General features: G+C 45.4%; 2 protein-coding genes across 4 annotated transcripts in view; both read left to right on the top strand.

Annotated features, from left to right (window-relative positions):
• The window catches only part of ZNF600 (zinc finger protein 600), a 169,195-nt gene that overhangs the window by 33,103 nt on the left and 110,792 nt on the right, over nucleotides 1-25,300 (top strand). For 2 of the 3 annotated variants that reach the window (XR_008516729.2, XM_054541126.2), the window contains one exon: nucleotides 728-9,636. The exons of the other annotated variant lie outside the window; for it this stretch is intronic. Coding sequence is in view for 1 of the 2 variants with exons in the window: in XM_054541126.2 (XP_054397101.2) it covers nucleotides 728-752 (25 nt within the window). In the remaining variant the exon portion in view is untranslated. Of the gene's footprint in view, nucleotides 1-727; nucleotides 9,637-25,300 lie in introns of those variants that run through there. 3 annotated transcript variants of the gene reach the window in all.
• Nucleotides 21,704-25,300, top strand: part of LOC100461456 (zinc finger protein 611) — a 31,137-nt gene continuing 27,540 nt past the window's right edge. Inside the window, 2 exon segments of the mRNA XM_063720251.1 lie at nucleotides 21,704-21,974; nucleotides 23,418-23,502. The gene's annotated coding sequence lies outside the window, so the exon portion shown is untranslated.

The raw sequence follows: 25,300 nt of genomic DNA, 5'->3' as shown, positions 1-25,300 counted from the left end.
TCACACAGGAACTCAAATGGGCTGTACCCTGTAGCATTTTGAGGACAGGCCCTAATTCTGAGAAGGGCAAGTGGTAAAAGTATTGTCCAGTCCTTTTTAAGTTGGTGGCTGAGCTTGTTGAGGTGTGTTTTTAAAAGACCATTAGTCCGTTCTGCCTTTTCTGAAGATTGAGGATGGTAAAGAGTATGAAGGTTCCTCTGAATACCAAGAGCCGGAGAAACTGCTTGGGTGATTTGCCTAATAAAGGCTGGTCTGTTATCGGACTGTATAGAGGTGGGAAGGCCAAACTTGTTGGGAGCAAGCCCCCCAAAAACAAAATCTCTGCAGCACTGTAACATGTTTGTAATGGCCCTAACGCCCACCCTGGAAGGTGGTGTGTTTACTGGAATGAGGGCAAGGAGCACCTGGCCCGTCCAGGGCAGAAAACCACTTAAAGGCATTCTTAAGCTGCAACAATAGCATGAGCGATCTCTGCCTTAAGAACATGCTCCTGCTGCAGTTAACTAGCCCAGCCTATTCCTTTAATTCACCCCATCCCTTCGTTTCCCATAAGGGATACTTTTAGTTAATTTAATATCTATAGAAAGAATGCTAATGACTGGTTTGCTGTTAATAAATACGTGGGTAAATCTCTGTTTGGGGCTCTCAGCTCTGAAGGCTGTGAGACCCCTGATTTCCTACTTCACACCTCTATATTTCTGTGTGTGTGTGTCTTTCATTCCTGTAGCACCACTGGGTTAGGGTCTCCCTGACCGAGCTGGTCTCGGCAAGTGGCGTGCCTTCGTGGGGTCTCGAATCCAGGTCGAAGGGTCACCGGAGCGACAGTTGGAATGGAAAACTAGCTGGAGGACACCCAAGTAAAGCAATCCCTGTGATGAGTAAGAAGAGGAGCTCGGAAGCATCAGGGTAACAATGGGACAGGTGTGGGGTCTGGTTCTTTCCACCTTGGAACTTATTCACACTTATGATGAGGAGGAAGTGACAGAAGAGGTAACAGTGCAGGTTTATTTGCCAGCTAAAGCTAAGGTGGCAAAAGAGGAAGAGGTTCATCCCTACCCTTCTGTACCCCCTCATTATTATTTTGAAGAAAATGACCTTCCAGATCTTTCTTTTCTGGAGAACACTGGGTCAAAAGGAGTTGCCCCAGTGACTGTTTGAGCAGTGCCTCAAGCAACCGCTCTTAGTTCTATTCAGGCAGGAATTCAACAAGCTAGAAGAGAGGGTGATTTAGAGACTTGGCAGTTCCCTGTTAGAATACACCCCCCAGATCAACAGGGAAATATTACAGCTACATTTGAGGCTTTTCCTTTTAAATTACTCAAAGAATTTAAACAAGCTGTAAATCAGTATGGACCAGGTTCTCCTTTTGTAATGGGACTGTTAAGAATGTTGCTGTTTCCAGTCAGATGATACCTACTGACAGGGACTCTCTTAGTTGAGCTTATCTAACTCCTGCTCAGTTCTTACAATTTAAAACTTGGTGGGCAGATGAAGCTTTCATTCAGGCTGCACACAATGCCCAGGCCCAACCTCAAATTAATATAACTGCAGACCAACTTTTTGGGGGTTGGCGGCTGGGCTGGTTTAGGTGCACAACTGGTCATGCAGGATGATGCCATAGAACAGCTTAGAGAAGTGTGCATTAGAGCTTGGGAAAAAATCACCTCAGATGGAGAACAATACCCTTCCTTTAGTGCTATAAAACAGGGACGAAGAGAACCATACGTTGATTTTACAGCTTGGTTACAGGAGTCTCTTAAAAAGATGATTGCAGATTCAGCTGCTCAGGATATAGTGTTGCAGTTATTAGCTTTTGACAATGCTTTTTTTTTTTCTTTTTTTGAGATGGAGTCTCACTCTGTAATCCCAATTGCCAGGCTGCTCTGCGACCTATTAGAAGGAAAGTACATTTGGTTGATTATGTCAAGGCCTGTGATGGTATCGGAGGTAATCTGCATAAAGCTGCCTTGTTGGCACAGGCAATGGCAGGACTGAGAGTGGAGAAAGGAAATACTCCCTTTCCTGGTGCTTGTTTTCACTGTGGGAAGCATGGTCATACTAAAAATGAATGTAGAAAAAATCAGCGAGTCAGGCTGCCAGATAGGGGAAAAAAGAAAACTGCTGATCCTGATATATGTCCAAAATGTAAAAAAGGAAAACATTGGGCTAATCAGTGTCCCTCTAAGTTTGATGAAGATGGGAATCTGATTTCAGGAAATGCCATGAGGGGCCCATCCCAGGCCCCATTCCAAACTGGGGCATTTCCAGCTCAGGCCATTCCCTCGCCCCTGTACAATGTCTGTCCCCCACCATAGCCATAGTTCCACAGTAGATTTATGCTGCCCAAAAGCTGTGAGACTTCTGCCTGGGGAACCCCCACAAAAGGTCCCAACAGGAGTCTGTGGACACTTGCCAGTGGGTACAATAGGATTACTTTCAGGAAAGTCTAGTTTAGGTTTAAAAGGGGTACAAATACATACAGGAGTCATGGATTCAAATTACAATGGGGAAATTCAAATTGTTATATCTACTTCTGTTTCCTGGAAAGCAGAGACAGGAGAGCGTATAGCACAGCTCCTGATTGTGCCATATGTGGGAATGGGAAAAAGTGAAATTAAACATACAGGAGGATTTGGAAGCACAAATAAACAAGGCAAAGCAGCTTATTGGGTCAATCAAATTACTGATAAACATCCTACCTGTGAAATAGCTATTCAGGGAAAGAAATGTAAAGGTTTGGTAGATACAGAAGCAGGCATTTCAATCATTTCTCTACAGCACTGGCCATCCACGTGGCCAATTCCACCCGCTCAATTGAACATAGTTGGAGTTGGTAAAGCCCCTGAAGTATATCAAAGTAGTTCTGTTTTGCATTGTGAAGGGCCCGATGGACAACCTGGGACTATTCAACCAATATAACTTCTGTGTCTATAAATTTATAGGGAAGAGATTTATTACAACAATGCAGAGCCCAAGTTCTAATTCCAGAACAATTATATAGCCCTCAAAGTCAACATATGATGCATGAAATGGGATATGTCCCTGGTACGGGACTAGAAAAAAATTTGCAAGGTTTAAAAAGTTCCCACCAAAGATTAGGATACCATTTTTAATGGTGGCCATTGTTAAGCCTCCAGAACCTATACCTTTAAAGTGGTTCACAGATAAGCCAATTTGGATAGAACAGTGGCCACTAAGTAAAGAGAAACTGGAGGCTTTAGAGAAATTAGTTACTGAACAGTTAGAAAATGGGCACATAGCTCCAACAGTTTCCCCTTGGAATTCTCCAGTTTTCGTAATTAAGAAAAAAGGTAAATGGAGAATGTTAACTGACTTAAGAGCTATCAATTCAGTTATATAAACTATGGGAGCATTACAGCCAGGATTGCCTTCTCTTAAAATTCCAAAAATTGGCCTTTAATAGTCATAGATTTAAAAGACTGTTTCTTTACTATCCCCTTAGCTGAACAAACTGTGAATGGTTTGCATTTACAATTCCTGCAGTAAACAACCTGCAGCCTGCTGAGCATTTTCATTGCTTCACAGATGGGCCTAGTAATAGTAAAGCTTCTTAGTTTGGCTCAAAAAGTAAAGTTTTCAGACGCCCTATACTTCAGCTCAAAAAGCAGAGCTTGTAGCTGTAATTGAGTTATTGACTGCTTCTGATATGCCTATTAATTGATTTCTGATTCTTCATATGTTGTTCATTCCACACAGTTAATTGAAAATGCTCAATTACAGTTTCATACAGATGAACAACTGACGACTTTATTTACCCAATTGCAAACAGCAGTTAGAAATAGAATGCACCCTTTTTACATCACTCGCATTTAGGCTCATATACCTCTTTTAGGACCTTTGACTGAAGGGAATCAAATGGCTGATCTCTCAGTTGCTAATGCAATATCTAATGCTAGATATTTTCACAATTTAACCCATGTTAATGCCTCTGGTCTCAAATGCAGATACAGCATTACCTGGAAAGAAGCTAAAAATATTATCCAGCAATGCCCAATTTGCCAAACAGTACATTCCTCATCTTTTACAAGAGGAGTTAACCCTCGAGGATTGGAACCTAACTCTCTTTGGCAAATGGATGTCACACATGTTCCCTCGTCTGGGAGACTAGCTTATGTACATGTATGTGTGGACACCTTTTCTCACTTTGTCTGGGCTACATGCCAAACAGGAGAGTCTTCTGCCTGTGTTAAACATCATCTTTTGCAGTGTTTTGTGGTGATGGGCATTCCAGCTTCTATAAAAACAGATAATGCCCCAGGCTATACTAGCCAAGCTCTAGCTACATTTTTCTCTATGTGGAATATTAAACACATTACTTGTATCCCATACAATTCTCAAGGACAAGCCATAGTGGAAAGAATGAATCTCTCCCTGAAATAGCAGTTGCAAAAGCAGAAAGGGGGAGACAGAGAATACAGAACACCACAGATGCAACTGAATCTAGCATTATTAACTTTAAATTTTTTGAGCCTGCCCAATGGCCAGATGTTATCAGCAGCTGAACAGCATCTACAGAAACTGGCTGCAAAGACAGAAGCAGAACAAGTGATTTGGTGGAGAGACCCAATAACAAAAATTTAGGAAATAGGTAAAATAATAACTTGGGGTAGAGGTTATGCTTGTGTTTCTCCAGGCCAAATCAACAGCCAATTTGGATACCATCAAGACACCTGAAACCTTATCATGAGCCAGATGCCAAGGAAGAGATTCCTGGAGGATCCTGAGGACCCCCCAGTTGCAGCCATGTCAAGGCTGGTCCTGAGGAGGTCCCCAACTGTCACGAGCAACACCCGTCGAACACAGCCACCCACCTGGAGACAGATCAAGAAGCTGTCACAGATCGAGGAAGAAAACCTGAGGAAAGCAGGACAACCACTCACAGTGAATAATTTAATGGTAGCTATGATGGCGGTGATCACCATTTCTGTGAGTATTCCTTCAACAAAGGCTGACACAGAGAACAATTATACTTATTAGGCATATTTATCAATCTTAGCTGCTAATAATGCCTGGATGTAAATCACTGTATGACACAGTTACACATGTTTTCTGATCTCAGTATTTACCATAATAAATCTGCTCCTATAATTGAGGCATACCACCCTCAAAAGCCTATTTGTAAACAGGATTGGACCCAGTTAGAAAAAATGAACGTACTTGTTTAGCAAGATTGCATTGCAGAACAGGCAGAGGTGGTGCACAATGATTCTTATGGAATCATTATTGATTGGTCCCCTAAGGGGATGTTTAGCTGGAATTGCACCCTCAGTCTGTGTGTCACAGTCATACTATGTTCAGCTGATCTGAACAAAATGGTCAGATGGTAGAAAAGATAAGAAGTGTGGGGGAAAGACAGAGAAATCAGACTGTTACTGTGTCTATGTAGAAAGAAGTAGACATAAGAGACCCCATTTTGTTCTGTACTAAGAGAAATTCTTCTGTCTTGAGATGCTGTGAATCTGTAACCCTAGCCCCAACCCTGTTGCTTGCAGAGACATGTGCTGTGTTGACTCAAGGTTTAATAGATTTAGGGCTGTGCAAGATGTGCTTTGTTTAAAAAAAGTGCTTAAAGGCAGTATGCTTGTTAAAAGTCATTGCCATTCTCTAATCTCAAGTACCCAAGGACACAATACACTGCGGAAGGCCGCAGGGACCTGTGCCTAGGAAAGCCAGGTATTGTCCAAGGTTTCTCCGCATGTGATATCCTGAGATATTGCCTCATGGGAAGGGAAAGACCTGACTGTCACCCAGCCCAACACCCATAAAGGGTCTGTGCTGAAGAGGATTAATAAAAGAGGAAGACCTCTTTGCAGTTAAGATAAGAGGAAGGCATCTGTCTCCTGCTCATCCCTAAAAATAAAATGTCTCAGTGTAAAACCTGATTGTATGTTCTATTTACTGAGATAAGAGAAAACCATCTTAGGGCTAGAGGTAAAACATGCTGGCACCATACTACCCTTTAATGCACTGAAATGTTTGTGTGCATGCACATCAAAACGCAGCACTTTTCCTTAACTTATTCATAACACAGAGATCTTTGTTCACATGTTTTCCTGCTGACCCTCTCCCCACTATTACCCTATTGTCCTGCCACATCCTCCTCTCTGAGATGGTAGAGATAGTGATCAATAAATAGTGAGGAAACTCAGAGACCAGTGCCTGTGCGGGACCTCCATATGCTGAGCACCGGTCTTCTGGGGCCACTGTTCTTTCTCTATACTTTGTCTCTGTGTCTTATTTCTTTTCTCAGTCTCTCATCCTACCTGACAAAACAGACTCACAGGTGTAGAGGGGCTGGCCACCTTCACCTGGGGTCCAATGTGGGGCTTTTCTCTAAGGTAAAGGTACGCTTGAGCATGGTCATTGATGACAAGTCAACGAGAGATTCCCAAGTACTCCTACAGTCAGCCTTGCGGTAAGCTCGTGCGCTCGAAAAAAACCAGGGTAACAATGGGACAAACTACAAGTAAATATGCCTCTTCTCTCAGCTTTATTAAAATTCTTTTAAGAAAAGGGAGAGTTAGAGTCTCTACAGAAAATCTAAGCAAGCTATTTCAAACAATAGAACAATTCTTCCCACGGTTTCCAGAACAGGGAACTTTAGATCTAAAAGATTGGGAAAAAATTGGCAAAGAATTAAAACAGAGAAGTAGGGAGGGTAAACTCATCCCACTTACAGTATGGAATGATTGGGCCATTATTAAAGCAGCTTTAAAACCGTTTCAAAAGGAGAAGAGAGCGTTTCAGTTTCTGATGGTCCTAAAAGCTCTGTAATAGACTGTGAAGAAGAGACAGGGACAGAATCCCAGAAAGGAATGGAAAGTTCACATTGTAAATATGTAGCAGAGTCTGTAATGGGTCGGTCACAGCAAAATGTTGACTACAATCAATTACAGGAGGTAATATATCCTGAAACATTAAAGTTAAAAGAAAAAGGTCCAGAACCATCGGGGCCACAGGAGCTAAAACCACGATGGCCACCTCCTCCTCAGCTGAGTGAGTGCTGGGGGAGAGAGCCTGAAACTAGGCTCACTGCAACTTGGCTCGCTGTGCCCATTATTGCCCAACTTACAGTTCACTATGGTGAAGGAGCAATTCAGACTCACCCTGCAGCATCCTGTCTGGGTCAAACAGTGGCCACTCCCTAAGGAAAATTTGGGGGCGCTACATAAAATAGTTAAAAAACTACTTAAAAAAGGATATGTTTCACCCAGTTTCTCTCCTTAGAATTCTCCTGCGTTTGTAATTCAGAAAAAATCCAGCAGATGGTGTATGTTAACTGACTTAAGAGCCGTAAATGCCGTAATTCAACCCGTGGGGCCTCTCCAACCCAGGTTGCCCTCTCCGGCCATGATCCCAAAATACTGGCCTTTAATTATAATTAATCTAAAGGATTGCTTTTTTACCATTCTTCTGGCAGAGAAAGATTTTGAAAAATTTGCCTTTACTATACCAGCCATAAATAATAAGGAACCAGCCACCAGGTTTCAGTGGAAACTGTTTACCTCAGGGAATGCTTAATAGTCCAACTATTTGTCAGACTTTTGTAGGTCAAGCTCTTCAACCAGTTAGAGATAAGTTTTCAGACTGTTATTCATTATGTTGATGATATTTTGTGTGCTGCAGAAACGAGAGACAAATTAACTGACTGTTACACATTTCTGCAAGCAGAGGTTGCCATGCAAGACTGGCAAAAGCATCTGATAAGATTCAAACCTCTACTCCTTTTCATTATTTAGAGATGCAGATAGAAAATAGAAAAATTAAGCCACAAAAAATAGAAATAAGAAAAGACACATTAAAAACATTAAACGACTTTCAAAAATTGCTAGGAGATATTAATTACATTCGGCCAACTCTAGGCATTCCTACTTATGCCATGTCAAATTTCTCCTCTATCTTAAGAGGAGACCCAGACTTAAATAGTAGAAGAATATTAACCCCAGAGGCAACAAAAAAAAATTAAGTTAGTAAAAGAAAAAATTCAGTCAGGACAAATAAATAGAATAGATCCCTTAGCCCCACTACAACTTTTGATTTTTGCTACTGCACATTCTCCGACAGGCATCATTGTTCAAAATACTGATTTGTGGAGTGGTCATTCCTTCCTCACAATACAATTAAGACTTTTACATTGTACTTGGATCAAATAGCTACATTAATTGGTCAGGCAAGACTACAAATAATAAAATTGTGTGGAAATGAACCAGACAAAATAGTTGTTCCTTTAAACAAAGAGCAGGTTAGACAAGCCTTTATCAATTCTGGTGCATGGCAGATTGGTCTTAATAATTTTGTGGGAATTATTGATAATCATTACCCAAAAACAAAATTCTTCCAGTTTTTAAAATTGACTACTTGGATTTTACCTAAAATTACCAGACATAAACTTTTAAAAAATGCTCTGACAGTGTTTACTGATGGTTCCAGCAATGGAAAAGCAGCTTACACAGGGCCAAAAGAGCGAGTCATCAAAACTCAATATCAATCGGCTCAAAGAGCAGAGTTGGTTGCAGTCATTACAGTGTTATAAGACTTTGATCAACCTATTAATATTGCATCAGATTCTGCATATGTAGTGCAGGCTATAAAGGTTGTTGAAACAGCTCTAATTAAATACAGCATAGATGATCAGTTAAACAAGCTGTTCAGTTTATTACAGCAAACTAAAAAAAAATTTCCCATTTTATATTACTCATATTTGAGCACACACTAATTTACCAGGGCCTTTAGCTAAAGCAAATAAACAAGCTGACTTACTGGTATCATCTGCATTCATAAAAGCACAAAAACTTCATGCTTTGACTCATGTAAATACAGCAGGATTAAAAAACAAATTTGATGTCACATGAAAACAGGAAAAAAATATTGTACAACATCGCACCCAGTGTCAAGTCCTACACCTGCCCACTCAAGAGGCAGAAGTTAATCCCAGAGGTCTATGTCCTAATGCATTATGGCAAATAGATGTCACACATGTACCTTCATTTAAAAGATTATGATGTGTCCATGTTACAGTTGATACTTGTTCACATTTCATATGGACAACTTGCCAGACAGGAGAAAGTACTTCCCATGTTAAAAAACACTTATTATCTTGTTTTGCTGTCATGGGAGTTCCAAAAAAATTACAAATGACAATGGACCAGGATACTATAGTAAAGCTTTCCAAAAATGCTTAAATCAGTAGAAAATTACAGATACAACAGGAATTCCCTATAATTCCCTAGGATAGGCCATAGTTAAAAAAAACTAATAGAACACTCAAAACTCAATTAGTTAAACAAAGAGCAAGGGGAGACAGTAAGGAGTGTACCACTCCTCAGATGCAACTTAATCTAGCACTCTATACTTTAAATGTTTTAAACATTTATAAAAATCAGACTACTACCTCTGCAGAACAACATCTTACTGGTAAAAAGAACAGCCCACATAAAGGAAAACTGATTTGATAAAAAGACAACAAAAATAAGACATGAGAAATAGGGAAGGTGGTAACTTGGGGGAGAGGTTTTGCTTGGGTTTCACCAGGAGAAAATCAGCTTCCTGTTTAGATACCCACTAAACATTTAAAGTTCTACAATAAACCCATTAGAGATGAAAAAAAAGAAAAAAGCGCCTCCACAGACATGGAAACACCGCAATCGAGCACCATTGACTCACAAGATAAACAAAATGGTGATGTCAAAAAAACAGATAAAGTTGCCATCCACCAAGAAGGCAGAGCTGCCAACTTGGGCGCAATCTAAAAGCTGACAAAAAAGCCTAGAGAACACAAAGGTGACACAAACTCCAGAGAACACGCTGCTTGCAGCTTTGATGATTGTATCAACGGTGGTAAGTCTTCCCATTCCTGCAGGAGCAGCTACAGCTAGTTATACTTACTGGGACTTTGTGGCTTTCCCGCCCTTAATTTGGGCAGTCACATAGATGGATAATCCTATTGAAGTATATGTTAATAATAGTGTATGGGTACCTGGCACCACAGATGATCGTTCCCCTGCCAAACCTGAATAAAATAAATGATAATAAATATTTCCACTGGGTATCATTATCATCCTATTTGCCTAGGGAGATACCAGGATGTTTAATGCCTGCAATCCAAAATTGGTTGGTAGAAGTACCTACTGTCGGTACCATCAGTAGATTTACTTATCACATGGTAAGTGGAATGTCACTCAGGCCACAGGTAAATTATTTACAAGACTTTTCTTATCAAAGATCATTAAAATTTAGGCCTAAAGGAAAGTCTTACCCCAAAAAAATTCCCGAAGGATCAAAAGACACAAAAGTTTTAGTTTGGGAAAAATGTGCGGCCAATAGTGTGGTGATATTACAAAATGATAAATTCGGAACTATTATAGATTGAGCACCTCGAGGTCAATCCTACCACAATTGCACAGGACAAACTCAATCGTGTCCCAGTGCACAAGTGAGTCCAGCCATTAATAGTGACTTAACAAAAAGTTTAGACAAACATAAGCACAAAAAATTAGTCTTTCTACTAATTTTTAATGGGTAGAAAAAAAAATCTCTACTCCAAGAACAAAGATAATAAGTCCTGTTTCTGGTCCTCAACATCCAAAATTATAGAGGCTTACTGTGGCCTCATACTGCATTAAAATTTGGTCTGGAAATCAAGCTATAGAAACAAGAGATCGTAAGACATTTTATACTATCAACATAAATTCCAGTCTAACAGTTCCTTTGCAAAGTTGTGTAAAGCCCCCTTATATGCTAGTTGTAGGAAATATAGTTATTAAATCAGACTCCCATGTTGCCCATGTTGGTCTCAAATTTCTGGGCTCAAATGACCTGCCTGCCTCAACTTCCCAAAGTGCTGGGATTACCTGACTGAGCCACGACTCCCGTCTGGTCTTGCAATTTTCCAGAGGAGGAAGACCAGTGCAGCCTATTGGCCCTTCCAGGCCATCTCGTGGGAATCAGCCACATCTCTTTTTTACTCACCTCAGAGCTTCTCAGGATAACTTGGTGAAATGTCTCCCGTTGTGAGCCTCAGTGAGCCCCCCCTTAACATAGAGGTTAGGAATAAGACCGGAAGAGCTCAGTCACAGTGACACTGACCCCTGAAATGACTGGCAAAATACAGTGTGTGGCTTTTCTTCTCGAGAGGTTAGTGCTCAGTTTGTTTGTTTGTTTGTTTGCTTGCTTGTTTGTTTTTCAGACTAAGTCTTGCTCTGTGGCCCAGGCTGTAGTGCAGCAGTGTGATCTTGGCTCACTGCAACCTCCACCTCCCAGGCTCAAGCGATTCTCCTGCCTCAGCCTCTCGAGTAGCGGGGATCAGAGTTGGCTTTCAATATTCTTTTGGGTTGTGGGAGAAAAATGTTTGAAGACCTTGTCCCTATGGATCTGTGCCCCCAGGACCTATCTGACCTCATCTCCTACCTGTGTCCTCCTTTCTTCCACTGCTCCACCCACACGGGCCACTTTCCTCTTCCTGGGGCTGAGATTGCTCCTGTCTCAGGGCCTTCACTTGAGCTGTCCCTCTGCCTAGGACTCTCTGTCCCCTCAGCTGCAAGTGAGAGGCATCCTTTCTTCCCTAGGTGTTTGTTCTGGTATCACCTTCTCCGTGGAAACCTTTGTGATCTCACACAGATCCGCATTTGACATTGCAGCTGTGAGCCCAGGACTTCTCAGACAGATCTAAGTTAATTTAGAAAATGTATTTTGCCAAGGTTGAGGACGCACCCATGGCACAGCCTCAGGAATTCCTGATGACATGCGCCCTAGGTGGACGGGGCACAGCTTCATTTTATACATTTTAGGGAGACATCAGTCAGTATAGTAACAAGCACATTGGTTTGGTCTGGGAAGTTGGGACAACTTTAAACAAAGCCAGGGAGACTTGAAGCAGGGAGGGGGCTTCCAGGTCACAGATAACTGAGGCACAAATGGTTGTGATCTTTTGAGGTTCTTTTTTTCTTTTGAGATGAAGTCTCGCTCTGTGGCTCACGCTGGTGCGCAGTGGCAGGATCTCAGCTCACTCCAACCTCTGCCTCCTGCATTCAAGCGATTCTCCTGCCTGAGCTTCCCAAGTAGCTGGGACTACATGTTCACACCACCATGCTCAGATAACTTTTATATTTTTAGTAGAGATGTTGTTTTACCATGTTGGCCGGGCTAGTCTTGAACCATTGCCCCAAGTGATCTGCCTGCCTTGGCCTCCCAAAGTGCTGGGATTACAGTCCTGAGACACTGTGCTGGGTCCTTCTTTTGAGTTTCTGATTAGCATTGCCAAAGGAGCACTCAGATATGCATGTATGTCAGGGAGCAGAGCGGTGACTTTGAATAGAAGGCGAGTCTGGTTTTCTAAGCAGTACCTAGCTTGACTTTTCCCTTTTGCTTAGTGATTTGGGGTCCCCAAATTTATTTTCCTTTCACACAGCCCAACCCTCACACCACCTCTGGTCTATCTTGCCTGTTCTGTGTGATTACTTTTGTGCCTTTGTCATCCACTGTCTGGATCCTAGTGAGCACAAGGCCCCAAGTGGAGGGCAGAGCAAGAACTTGGGGCTGTGCTGGGCTCGCCCCCTCTGAGTGGAGCTCAACCCTGGCTTCACATTAGAGTGCACAACATTTTGCAAATAGAGCTTTTGTGCTGCTTTAACAAGGATTCTTATTCTGATAGGATGGAACCCACCCTCAGTAATACCTGCAGTGGCCCAGGTGCTTGTCATCTGTGTATAGCATTGAGCATGGAAGCTCTGTGTCCTCCATTTCTGAGGGCGGAGCTCAGCCTGTGATCCACGGAGAGGTGAGGGGCTGTCCTCCAGATGGGGATTGATGAGGGATGAGGGACGACTCTGTGCCCTGAAGGGGAGATCAATCCAGCCCAGCTCCCCCCTGCTACCTTGTGTGTGGGGGTTTTCTAGGAAGGGAGTGAGATCTGAAGACCTGGGTCAAATATACACTTGTAGGTCTTCCTGTGGGACTTTCTTATCTCTGCATGATCGCTGGTGCAGTGGGAAGCAGAGGACCATCTTTCTACAGGGTGAGATCTCTCCTGTCTGTGGGTTTTTGCCCCAGGAAGGGAATGAGTCATTTCTAACATGAAGTCTCATTTTTTTTTTTTTGTGGGGAGAAGAAAGAGAGATCAGATTGTTACTGTGTCTATGTAGAAAAGGAAGACATAAGAAACTCCATTTTGATCTGTACTAAGCAAAACTGTTCTGCTTTGAGATACTATAAATCTGTAACTTTAGCCCCAACCCTGTGTCACAGAAACATGTGCTGTATTGAATCAAGGTTTAATGCATTTAGGGCTGTGCAGGATGTGCCTTGTTAACAATATGTTTGCAGGCAGTATGCTTGGTAGAAGTCATGCCATTCTCCACTCTCGATTAACCAGGGACACAAGGCACTGCAGAAAGCCACAGGGATCTCTGCCAAAGTAAGCCTGGGTATTGTCCAAGGTTTCCACCCACTGAGACAGCCTGAGATATGGTCTTGTGGGAAAGGAAAGACCTTACATTCCCCAGCCCAACACCAGTGAAGGGTGTGTGCTGAGGAGGAGTAGTGAAAGAGGGAGGCCTCTTTGCAGTTGAGATAAGAGGAAGGCTTCTGTCTCCTGCTCATCCTGGGAATGGAATGTCTTGGTGTAAAGCTGACCATTCTTCCTATTCTGAGATAGGAGAAAACTGCCCTGTGGCTGGAGGTGAGATATGCTGGCAGCAATACTGCTTCGTGACTCTTTGGTATGCTGAGATGTTTGTGTAAAGTGAAACATAAATCTGGCCTATGTGCACATCCAGTGAAGGGTGCCAGCCCCTCCACACCTGTGGGTATTTCTCATCAGGTGGGATGAGAGACAGAGAAAAGAAATAAGACACAGAGACAAAGTATAGAGAAAGTACAGTGGGCCCAGGGGACAAGGGCTCAGCATACGGAGGACCCACACAGTCTCTTGAGTTCCCTCAGTGTTTACTGATCATTATTTTTACTATCTTAGTGAGGGGAGTGTAGCAGGGCAACAGGTGGGGAGAGGTCAGCAGGGAAACATGTGAACAAAGGAATCTGTATCATGAATAAGTTCAAGGAAAGAAACTGTACCCCGATGTTCACATAGGCTAGATTTATGTTTCTCTTCACCCAAACATCTCCGTGTAGGAAAGAGTAACAGAGCAGTATTGCTGCCAGCATATCTCGCCCCCGCCCACAGGGCAATTTTCTCCTCTCTCAGAATAGAACCAATGGGAATGGTCAGCTTTATACTGAGACATTCCATTCCCAGGGATGAGCAGGAAACAGAAGGCTTCCTCTTTTTTTTTTTTTTTTTAGTATTTATTGATCATTCTTGGGTGTTTCTCGGAGAGGGGGATATGGCAGGGTCATAGGATAATAGTGGAGAGAAGGTCAGCAGATAAACACATGAACAAAGGTCTCTGGTTTTCCTAGGCAGAGGTCCCTGCGGCCTTCTGCAGTGTTTGTGTCCCTGGGTACTTGAGATTAGGGAGTGGCGATGACTCTTAAAGAGCATGCTGCCTTCAGGCATCTGTTTAACAAAGCACATCTTGCACCGCCCTTAATCCATTTAACCCTGAGTTGACACAGCACATGTTTCAGAGAGCACGGGGCTGGGGGAAAGGCCATAGATCAACAGCATCCCAAGGCAGAGGAATTTCTCCTAGTCAGAACAAAATGGAGTCACCTATGCCCACCTCTTTCTACACAGACACAGCAACAATCTGATCTCTCCTTCCTTTCCCCACACTTCCTCCCCTTCTTTTCAACAAAACCGCCATCATCCTCATGGCCCGCTCCCGATGGTCGCTGTCTCTTCGGAGCTGTTGGGTACACCTCCCAGACAGGGCGGCCGGGCAGAGGCGCTCCTCACCTCCCAGACGGGGTGGCCAGGCAGAGGCGCTCCTCACTTCCCAGACGGTGTGGCGGCCGGGCAGAGGCATTCCTCACTTCCCAGATGGGGCAGCCAGGCAGAGGCGCTCCTCACTTCCTCCCAGACAGGGTGGCGGCCAGGCAGAGGCACTCCTCACTTCCCAGATGGGGTGGCCGGGCAGAGGCGCTCCTCACTTCCCAGAGGGGGCAACCGGGCAGAGGCGCTCCTCACTTCCTCCCAGATGGGGTGGCGGCCAGGCAGAGGCGCTCCTCACCTCCCAGACGGGGCGGCCGGGCAGAGGTGCTCCTCATCTCTCAGATGGGGCAGCCGGGCAGAGGTGCTCCTCACTTCCTCCCAGACGGGGTGGCAGCTGGGCAGAGGCACTCCTCACCTCCCAGATGGGGCGGCCGGGCAGAGGCGCTCCTCACTTCCCAGACGGGGCGGCCGGGCAGAGCCGCTCCTCACTTCCCAGATGGGGCGGCCGGGCAGAGGCGCTCCTCACTTCCCAGACGGGGAGGCAGGGCAGAGGTGCTCCTCATCTCCCAGATGGGGCAGCCGGGCAGAGGTGCTCCTCACTTCCTCCCAGACGAGAAGCCTTCCTCTTATCTCAACTGCAAAGAGGCCTCCCTCTTTCACTACTCCTCCTCAGCACAGACCCTTTACAGGTGTTGGGCTGGTGGATGGTGAGGTCTTTCCTATCCCATGAGACCATATCTCAGGCTGTCTCAGTGGGCATAAACCTTGGACAAAACGCAGAGTTTCTTGGGCAGAGGTCCCTGCTGCTTTCCGTTGTGCATTTTCTCCCTGGTTAATTGAGAATGGCGAATGGCGATGACTTTTACCAAGCATACTGCCTGCAAACATGGTTAACAAGGCACATCCTGGCCGGGCATGGTGGCTCACGCCTGTAATCCCAGCACTTTGGGAGGCCGAGGCGGGTGGATCACAAGGTCAGGAGTTCGAGACCAGCCTGAGCAACATGGTGAAAACCCATCTCTACTAAAAATACAAAAACTAGCCGGGCTTAGTGGCCGGCGCCTGTAATGCCAGCTACTTGGGAGGCTGAGGCAGGAGAATCGCTTGACCCAGGTGGCAGAGGTTGCAGTGAGCTGAGATCATGCCACTGCACTGCAGCCAGCACAACAAAATGAGACTCCACCTCAGAAAAACAAAATGAAACAAAACAAATCAAGGCACATCCTGCACAACCGTAAATCCATTAAAATTTGATTCAATACAGCACGTTTCTGTGAGCACAGGGTTGAGGCTAAAGTTACAGGTTAACATCATCTCAAAGCAGAAACAATTTTTCTTAGTACAGATCAAAATCGAGTTCCCTTTTCTACATAGACACAGTATCAATCTGATCTCTCTTTCTTTTCCCCACAATCCAGGCACAGTACATTTCCTTAAGCTTATTCATGATACAGATTCCTTTGCACACATGTTTCCCTGCTGACCTTCTCCCCACCATCACCCTGTTGCCCTGTCGCACTCCCCTCACAAAGATAGTAAAAATAGTCATCAATAAATACTGAGGGAACTCAGAGACCAGCGCTGGTGCGAGTCTTCACATGCTGAGTGTGCTTGTCCTTTGGGCCCACTGTTCTTTCTCTATACTTTGTCTTTGTGTCTTATTTGTTTTCTCAGTCTCTCGTCTCCACCTGATGAGAAATATCCACAGGTGTGGAGTGGCAGGCCCCTTTCATTTTTCACATTTAGGATTGATTTCTAAAGACTAATGTTACATGAGGAAGCAGCTCAGAAGAGGAAAGGAAAGGAGCCAGGCATGGCTCTTCCTCAGGTGAAGTGAGATTCCTCGGTGGATTAATTTGTCTCTTTCCTTTCTGAAATGCCAGGTATTGTAGTAGCCAGTCTTTTCTGAGTCTGAAACGTCCTGCCTGACAGGCTCACTTGCACTCACCCATGCCTTTTCTCAGTTCCTCTCATCTGCTCTGAGATTCCATCTCCTTTGACCCAGTGACAAGAACTTCTTAAGAAGCTCCACTGGGCATGGTCCTGGGAGGGGCTCACACCCAGACATGGATGGACACGGGGTGTGGGCACCATGGTGTCAGTGCTGCTGGGCAGCCTGGATGGTTCAGGGGCCACATCTGGATGTCAGCTCTTTGTGGACCAGATCAGAGAAACAACGTGTGAAATATATATGTTAATGTGCACAGATATCCGGTAAATTCTGAAAAAGGAGACCAATAAGGGGAGATATTTTGTATCTGACTTAGTAATGCATTTGAAGCCACAATTTGGGGGCGGGGCCTGGGGTAAGTCAAGAGGGAGGAGGCTGCCTGGAGGCCAGTCTGGACAGCGGGACGGTGCAGGGATGCCAGAGGTTTATCCTGGTCTTGGGGGCGGGGCCTGAAATGGGGTGTTGTTCTTAAGGGCGGGACCTGGCAGAGATGCTTCGGGGCTCTTTCCTCAGCTGGGTCCCTGATGTGGCCTGCTGTCATCCTCTTGATCTCCAGCACTCGATCCCCCGGGTTCTGATTGGTGGATTGTTTCTGATGTGTCGTCATATTACCCCTAATATCACAGGGAGGCTTCCTGCCCGTTTTAAGTTAGCATTTCAAACAATCGAATGTAAAACAACATTTGGTAGTGGGCCATTTTGTACTGAACGCTGAATCGTTTTTTCTCCGAAGTTGAAAACGGTTTTAAGGTAAGGTGCCTTTTTTGAGCAGGTAGAGTCGCGCGTCCTGCAGGCGGGGCGAGCTTCCCTCAGGCTAGGGCAGGATGGGGTACGGGGCAGGTACCTCGGTAAAGGGGTGGAGTGGGGCACTGCTTACAATGGGGACTGACAATTAGAATGGCTTAGTAAACCAAGCAAAGTCCTGGGTTGTTTGAGTGGATAATGAAAATAGAAAGGTGACATATAAAACTGCCTATTATACACAGGAGGTGGAGGAAAATTTCATATTTCCTGGAAATAAAGCCAGAACTCGGAGCGGTGGGTCACACCTGTCATCCCAGCACTTTGAGAGGCCGAGGCCGGAGGATTGCTTGAACGCAGGAGTGTGTGATCAGCCTGAGCAACATAGTGAGACCTCGTCTCTACTAAAAATAAAAAAAAATCACACAGATGTGGTGGTGCACACCTGTGTTCTCAGCTGCTTCGGGCACTGAGATTGAAACATCACTTGAGCCAGGGAGTTGGATGCTGCACTGATCCCTGATCTCACTAGCACACTCTAACCTGGATGACAGAGCTGGACCCTGTCTCAAACAAACAAGCAAATAAGTGAGAAGCATAATTCCTCCTTCAAAAATAAAGTAAGAGATTTTCTTTCCTGTAGTCTCTTAGGACATTTATTTAGAAAATGTGTAAATGAATTTTCTCTGTCTTCTGAAACAGCATTTTTTTTGAGATGGAGTTTCCCTCTTGTAGCCCACGCTGGAGTGGAATGGCGTGATCTCCGCTCACTGCATCCTCCGTCTCCCGGATTCAAGCGATTCTCCTGCTTCAGACTCCCGAGTAGCTGGGATTGCAGGCATGTGCCACCATGCCCAGTTAATTTCGTATTTTTAGTAGAGAAGGGTTTTTTCCATGTTGGTCAGGCTGGCCTCAAACTAGGACCTCAGGCGATCTGCCCGCCTCTGCCTCCCAAAGTGCTGGGATTACAGGTGTGAGCCACCGCACTCAGACAGAAATGGAATTTTTTAAGAAACTAACTAAAACGTTTTTTAGCTTAATGACCCAGGAATGTATTTCCAAAGGACTTGGGAGCTCTCTTTGAAAGGCAAACAACAACAGAAATAGCACTTGTGTCTCAGTAGGAAATTAAGTAATTCAAACTTCAAGTGATTCCAATTTAATGCTATGGCCTTTAAATAATTCTGAGCCTTAAGAGGAATGTGGTCATGCAACTTGAGTTCAGTGGAATGCAGGCGCAACTTCTAAGAGTTTTTCTGTAAATAATTTGGAAAACTGGCCGTGAACAGTGGGTCACGCCTGTCATCCCATCACTTTGGGAGACTGATTCTGTCAGATCACGAGGTCAAGAGATAGTGATTATCCTGGCCAACACGGTGAAATCCCATCCCTAAAAAAAATACAAAAATTAGCTGGGCATGTTGGTGCCTGCCTGTAGTATCATCTATTCAGGAGGCTGAGCCATGACAATTACTGGAACCAGGGAGTCGGAGGTTGCAGTGAGCTGAGATTGCACCACTGCACTCCAGCCTGGAGACAGAGCGAGACTCCATCTAAAAATAAATAAATAAATAACAATAACAATAAAAAAAATTAGGAATACTACAGAGCCCCAGTGATAAGGCCTCCTCAGAGCATTGTCCTTTCTTATGTAGTGATAAAGTAACTTTCCTTGAAGTGTATCAAATCGTCACCAATCAAGTTGCTGCAGCCTATGCACTCGTCTTGAATGGAAAATGTGGTCATTCTGCTAAAGCTTCTGTGTCTTTCCCTATGTGTGTGAAACCTTAATATCTCTACTTGGGAATGCTGATCCCATTTATTTGGAGTTGATGTTTCCAGGTGGCTTTCTTCAAGCTCTGTGTTCACATTAACTATGTACTTAATCATATATTTTAAATTTTATTATTTACTGCTGATGTCAGTTTCTGTCTTATTGCAGGAGCAATAAGATAGAAGAGAGGGCACCTGTCACCATGTTGTAAAACTCACACTTGTCAAAAAGACATGGGTTAGGGTTTCTCCTCCTCAGGATGACTCTAGTTAGCTGACACAGATGGTCACCTCCATTACCAAGTAGAGCCAGGATGAACTATGTGTGACCAAGGGTGTTGTCAAGTCTTCTTCCCTGAGGACTGATTAGTGTTTATCTTGAAAATATGTCCTTAATGGGTTGTATAGAACAGTGAAGTTTCTTTCTCTCTTTTCAACCTTTTAGCTGTTTGCCTCTATTTCCCATCACATTCTGGTCTAAGGCTTATTTATTCATAAAATGGTTTTTATTTCTTTCTCTGTTATCGTCGTGGAGATGATTTCTCATTTGGGAGAAGATTTTTTAGTTTTCAATTATATTTTGTCAACATTTAAAAAGCGACGCAAAGAATATTTCTGTGGCATGGCATGGTGGCTCACGCCTGTAATCCCAGCAGTTTGGGAGGCGAAGGCAGGTGGATCACGAGGTCTAGAGATCGAGACCATCCTGGCCAACATGGTGAAACCCCATCTCTACTAAAAAAAAATACAAAAAAAAAAAACCCAAAAAAATTAGCCAGGGGTGGTAGTGGGAGCCTGTGGTCCCAGCTACTCGGGAGGCTGAGGCAGGAGAATGGCATGAACCCGGGAGGCGGAGCTTGCAGTGAGCCGAGATGGCACCGCTGCACCCCAGCCTGGGCAACAGAGTGAGACTCCGTCTCAAAAAAAAAAAAAAAAGAATATTTCTGGCCGGGTGCGGTGACTCACGCCTGTAATCCCAGTATTTTGGGAGGTCGAGGCGGGCGGATCACAAGGTCAGGAGATGGAGACCGTCCTGGCTAACTCGATGAAACCCCATCTCTACTAAAAATACAAAAAATTAGCCAGGCATGTTGGCTCATGCCATAACCCCAGCACTTTGGGAGGATGAGGCAGGCAAATAACTTGAAGTGAGGAGTTCGATACTGGCCTGGTCAACATGGTCAAACCCGTCTGTACCAAAAATACAAAAATTAGCCTGGCATGGTGGCGTACCCCTGTAATGCCAGCTGCTCCCGAGGCTGAGGCAGGAGAATCGCTTGAACCCAGGAGGCAGAGGATGCATTGAGTCGAGATCTCGCCACTGCACTCCAGCCTGGGCGACAGAGAAATACTCTGTCTCAAAAATAATAATAATAATAATAATAAAAGAAAGTAATAAATCTCTCCCACAAATGTGCTAGGACAACTATCTGGATATCCACATGGAAAAGAATAATGTTGGATCCCTATGTCACACAATCAAAAATTTTATTTGCAAAAGATTTTTTTAAAAAGAGAGAGAGACAAGGAAGGGAGACCTGCGGCAGTGGGTGTTATTTTGTCGCTTAGGCTGGCTTGGAACCTGAGGCTCAGCGATTCTCCCGCCACCGCTTCCTGAGTAGCTGGGACCTCAGGCTCCCGCCGCCTTGCCTCTGCTGTCTTTAAGCAGCAGGTGGTGACCTCACTCCTTCTCGGCCTGAGCACTCTGTCCGGCATCCCAGGCAGTGGCTTTAGGGAAGTCTCTGAAGCTGAGCACAGGGTGGACTCTCCTTCCCGAGTGAATGGACAATAGAAAGGGAGAGGATATCTATTCTGTTCTGTGGGCCCTCAGCATGACATGGTACATACCGCCCAGGCAGGGCTTTGCATTTCACATTCTAGTTTGTATCCCTGTTCCAGACAATTACAGTGTAGCAGGATGAGCCGCAGACAAAACCTCTCAGACACCGAGTTGTAGAAGGAAGGGCTTTATTCAGCTGGGAGCATTGGCAAGCTACTGCCTTAAAATCCAAGCTCCCCAAGTGCACAATTTCTGTCCCTTTTAAGGGCTCACAACACTAAAGATTTCAGATGAAAGGATCGTGACTGATTTGAGCAAGCAAGGGATACATGATAGGGGCTGCACGCACTGGTGATCAGGGAGAAAGAGAACAGGGCAGGGAGTTTCACAATGTTCTTCTATACAATGACTGGAATCTATGCATAACATCAGCTTCTAAATCATAAGTTGATTTTTAACTACTGGGTTTAGGCCAGGTGGGTCCAGGCCTGGTTTCAGGCCTGGCGCCGGGCTGCCTGTCTTTGGTTTTACTTCCTGTTGTTTTTATTGAATATAAAAAGAATATAAAACAATGTCAGAGGGTCTCTCTCTTCTCTCAAAAGGGCTTTTGTACTATGCCTCAGACTTTCTGGCGCTCTCGCCTCCAAAACCTGAAAACAGAGACGCTGGGAGCGAGGCTGAGAGATGCGCAGATCGCGCCCCGGCCCTGCCCTCTGCCGGTTCTAAAAGGCAAGGTCTCTCCGACTCGCGCCCCGCCTCTACCTCGCCCAGGCCCCGCCTACCTCCCCCTTCCCGCCCAGGTCTGGCTTCTGTCCTGCGCGCGCAGATTAACGCAAACCCGGAAGCGGATAGGGTGGAGTGTAGGTCATATCGACGCGGTGAGTTTTGCTCTGTGTTGTATTAAGTCTGCGCTAACCAGGTCCCAGGGCTTCTGTCCCTGGGACATAGGGTCCCCACAGACCTGGAAATTCTCCCGCATCTTCCTTCGCCCAGAGCAAATTGAGACATCCCCTTGAGAGCCTGAGGGTCGCTTCCTTTTGGGTTTAAAGTCGTTCCTGAGGCTGGTCTCGTCCCCGGTCTTTCTGCTATAGGGCAATGTATACACTTTCTATTGCGTAGTTTTCCTGCTCAGAACCTTGTTCTGACTCCTCCCGCCCCGCGCTTTTTAAAGTCTTCACCCGCGAGGTGGATTCTTGCCCAGGGGGCCTCCCAGCCTTCCCCTCCTCGGTCCCGGGAGCGCCGCACCGCAGCCCCAGTCCCGGGGAGGCCGAGTCCTCTGCCAGGTCCTGGGAACCTGCAGATCCCATCCTTGTCCTAAGGCGCCGTCTCCGCCTCCCCCCCCGCCCCCGCCCCGCACCTCCCTCCTCATGCCAGGGCCTGCTGCTCCCCAGGTCTCCCCTCCGCAGTCACCGCTTTCATTGAACACGCACTAGGTAGGTCCCAGGGGCCTGTCCTGTGTCATGGGGTGTTCTTGCCTGCGGAGCTCCAGGCCCTGGAAAATGCTCTCCTCCAGGCTGCAGGCGTCTTACTCCAAACCGTGTTACGATTGTGTGGGCCAAAGGAATCAGGAGACAGACAGAGAGCAGTAGGAAACCTGAGGCAGAGAAAAGAAGAATAAGAAAGGCCCATAACAGATGGCAAAATAGAGGATTGCTGAGGGATATGCCAAGAGATGGCAGAAGTGGGGGGGGAAAAAAAAAACGCCTAAGAAAGCAGGAGGAGAAAAGCAACTGGAGAAATGTAGAGAAAAGCTACATGTACAGAGAGATGAAGGATCACAAGGTAGGGGGAGTGGCAGCAAAGAGGGAGGCTCATCAGAGTGAGGGGGAGAGGGAGGGATTTGGAGCCAGGGCAGACAGAGCAGAGTGGTGCTGGTGGCAAGGAGAACAGAGGGAGAACCACAGCACGGAGGACACCTGGGGATCTGAGATGACACAGAATGGGGATAGGGGAGTATATCAGGGAAGAGGGAATTTAACAGGGAGAGCAGAGGAGGCGCAGAGATGGGAGAAGAGGCAGAAATAGATGGAGATTGAGGACGATTGAAAGATTGAGGAGAAGGCGCAATAAGAGGTTAAATAAGTTGCGAGGATGGAGGAGAAGAGATGGAAGAGAATGAGTAGAGGGAAGAAGGGGATAAACAGCAGAAGAGGAGATGGGTACAAAATGAAGAGCAGAATCCCAGGGAAAAAGAAAAGAAAACAAGAGCTAGAGAGAGAAGGAGAGAATGAGAGATATGTACAGAATTAGGGAGGGAAGCACAGTAATGAAGAAAGAGGGTCTGGACACAGTGGCTCACGCCTGTAATCTGCACACTTTAGGAGACTGAGGCAAGGGGATTGCTTGAGTCCAGGAGTTCGAGACCAGCTTGGGCAACATAGTGAGACCCCTATCTCTGCCAAAAAAGTAAGTAAATAACCGGGCATAATGGTGTGCATCTGTACTCCCAGCTGCTCTGGTGGCCGAGCTGGGAGGATGACTTGAGCCCAGGAGGTCCAGGCTGCAGTGAGTTGAGATCATGCGACTACACTGCAGCCTGGTCATCAGAGCGAGACCTTGTCTCCAAACAAAAAAAAAAGGGGCAAGAGACTTTGAGCGAGACCTTGTCTCCAAACAAAAAAAAAAGGGGCAAGAGACTTTGGGTTCAGATGAGTGGGTGAGTTCATTGGATATGATTAGTTGTGACATGTTGAGTTCTGTGTATATAATCTAATAACTAAAAACTTGTTTAAATTACACAGATGAGACTGAGAATTTTAAAATTCATATCTATAATACATGTACATTCTATAAATCTTGGCATCAGAGGTTATGTTCCACTTGGAATCCCTATTTGCCAGAGGGCAGCCACTTATTCAGTTGTGAATCACTGTCTCCCCTTTTCCTAGGATGGGGTAGGATGTGGGTCAGTGAAGTGAGAAAATAGTCACTGTCTGTTATTACATAATACATTTAATTAATAATTAATTAATATTTTGAGACAGGGTCTGGCTCTATCACCCAGGCTGGTGTGCAGTGGCGTGATCTCTAACTGCAGCCTCGACCTCTTAAGTTCAAGCCATCCTCCTTCCTCAGTCTTCTGAGTAGCTAGGACCAGCGGCATGAGCCACCAAGCCCGGCTAGTTTTTGTATTTTTTTTTTTTTTGTAGAAATGGGGTTTCACTATGTTTCCTAGGCTGGTCTCAAAATCCTGGGCTCAAAGGATCCTCCTGCCTTGGCCTCCCAAATTACTGGGATTACGGGTGGGATTACAGGGAGGAGCCACCATGTCTGGCCTACTTAGCCCTCAATACTTTGAGTTATTCTGTTTTTTTTTTTTTTTTTTTTTGAGATGGAGTCTTGCTCTGTCGCTCAGGCTGGAGTGCAGTGGCCCAATCTCAGCTCACTGCAAGCTCCACCTCCCAGGTTCATGCCATTCTCCTGCCTCAGCCTCCCAAGTAGCTGGGAGTACAGGCTCCTGTCACCACTACTGGCTAATTTTTTTGTACTTTTAGTAGAGACAGGGTTTCACCGTGTTAGCCAGGATGGTCTCAATCTCCTGACCTCATGATCCGCCCGCCTCAGCCTCCCGAAGTGCTGGGATTACAGGCGTGAGCCACCCACCCGGCCATTTTTTTTTTCTTTTTTTGAGAGGGAATTTTGCTCTTGTTGCCAAGGCTGGAGTGCGATGGCATGATCTCAGCTCACCACAACCTTGGCTTCCTGGCATCAAGCAATTCTACTGCCTCAGCCTCTCGAATAGCTGGGATTACAGGCATGCACCACCACGCTTGGCTAATTTTGTGTTTTTAGTAGAGATGGGGTTTCTTCATGTTGGTCCAGGCTGGTCTCTAACTCCCGACCTGAGGTGATCTGCCTGCCTCGGCCTTCCAAAGTGCTGGGATTACGGGCGTAAGCTACCATGCCTAGCCCATAGTAGTTTTTAAAAGGGACATCAGGGCACGGTGGCTCAAGCCTGTAATCCTAGCACTTTGGGAGGCCGAGGTGGGTGGATCACGAGGTCAGGAGTTTGAGACCAGCCTGGCCAACAGAGTGAAACCCCATCTCTACTAAAAAAAAATACAAAAATTAGCTGGTCATGATGGCAGACTCCTGTAATCCCACCTGCTCAGGAGGCAGAGGTTTGTTTGGACCCTGAAGGCAGAGGTCGCAGCGAGCCAAGATTGTGCCACTGCACGCCAGCCTGGACAACAGAGCTAGAGTC

This window comes from Pongo abelii, chromosome 20 (genome assembly GCF_028885655.2).
Source record: "Pongo abelii isolate AG06213 chromosome 20, NHGRI_mPonAbe1-v2.0_pri, whole genome shotgun sequence".
NCBI classification, from domain to species: domain Eukaryota; kingdom Metazoa; phylum Chordata; class Mammalia; order Primates; family Hominidae; genus Pongo; species Pongo abelii.
This window is presented reverse-complemented; position numbering and strand designations above follow the sequence as displayed.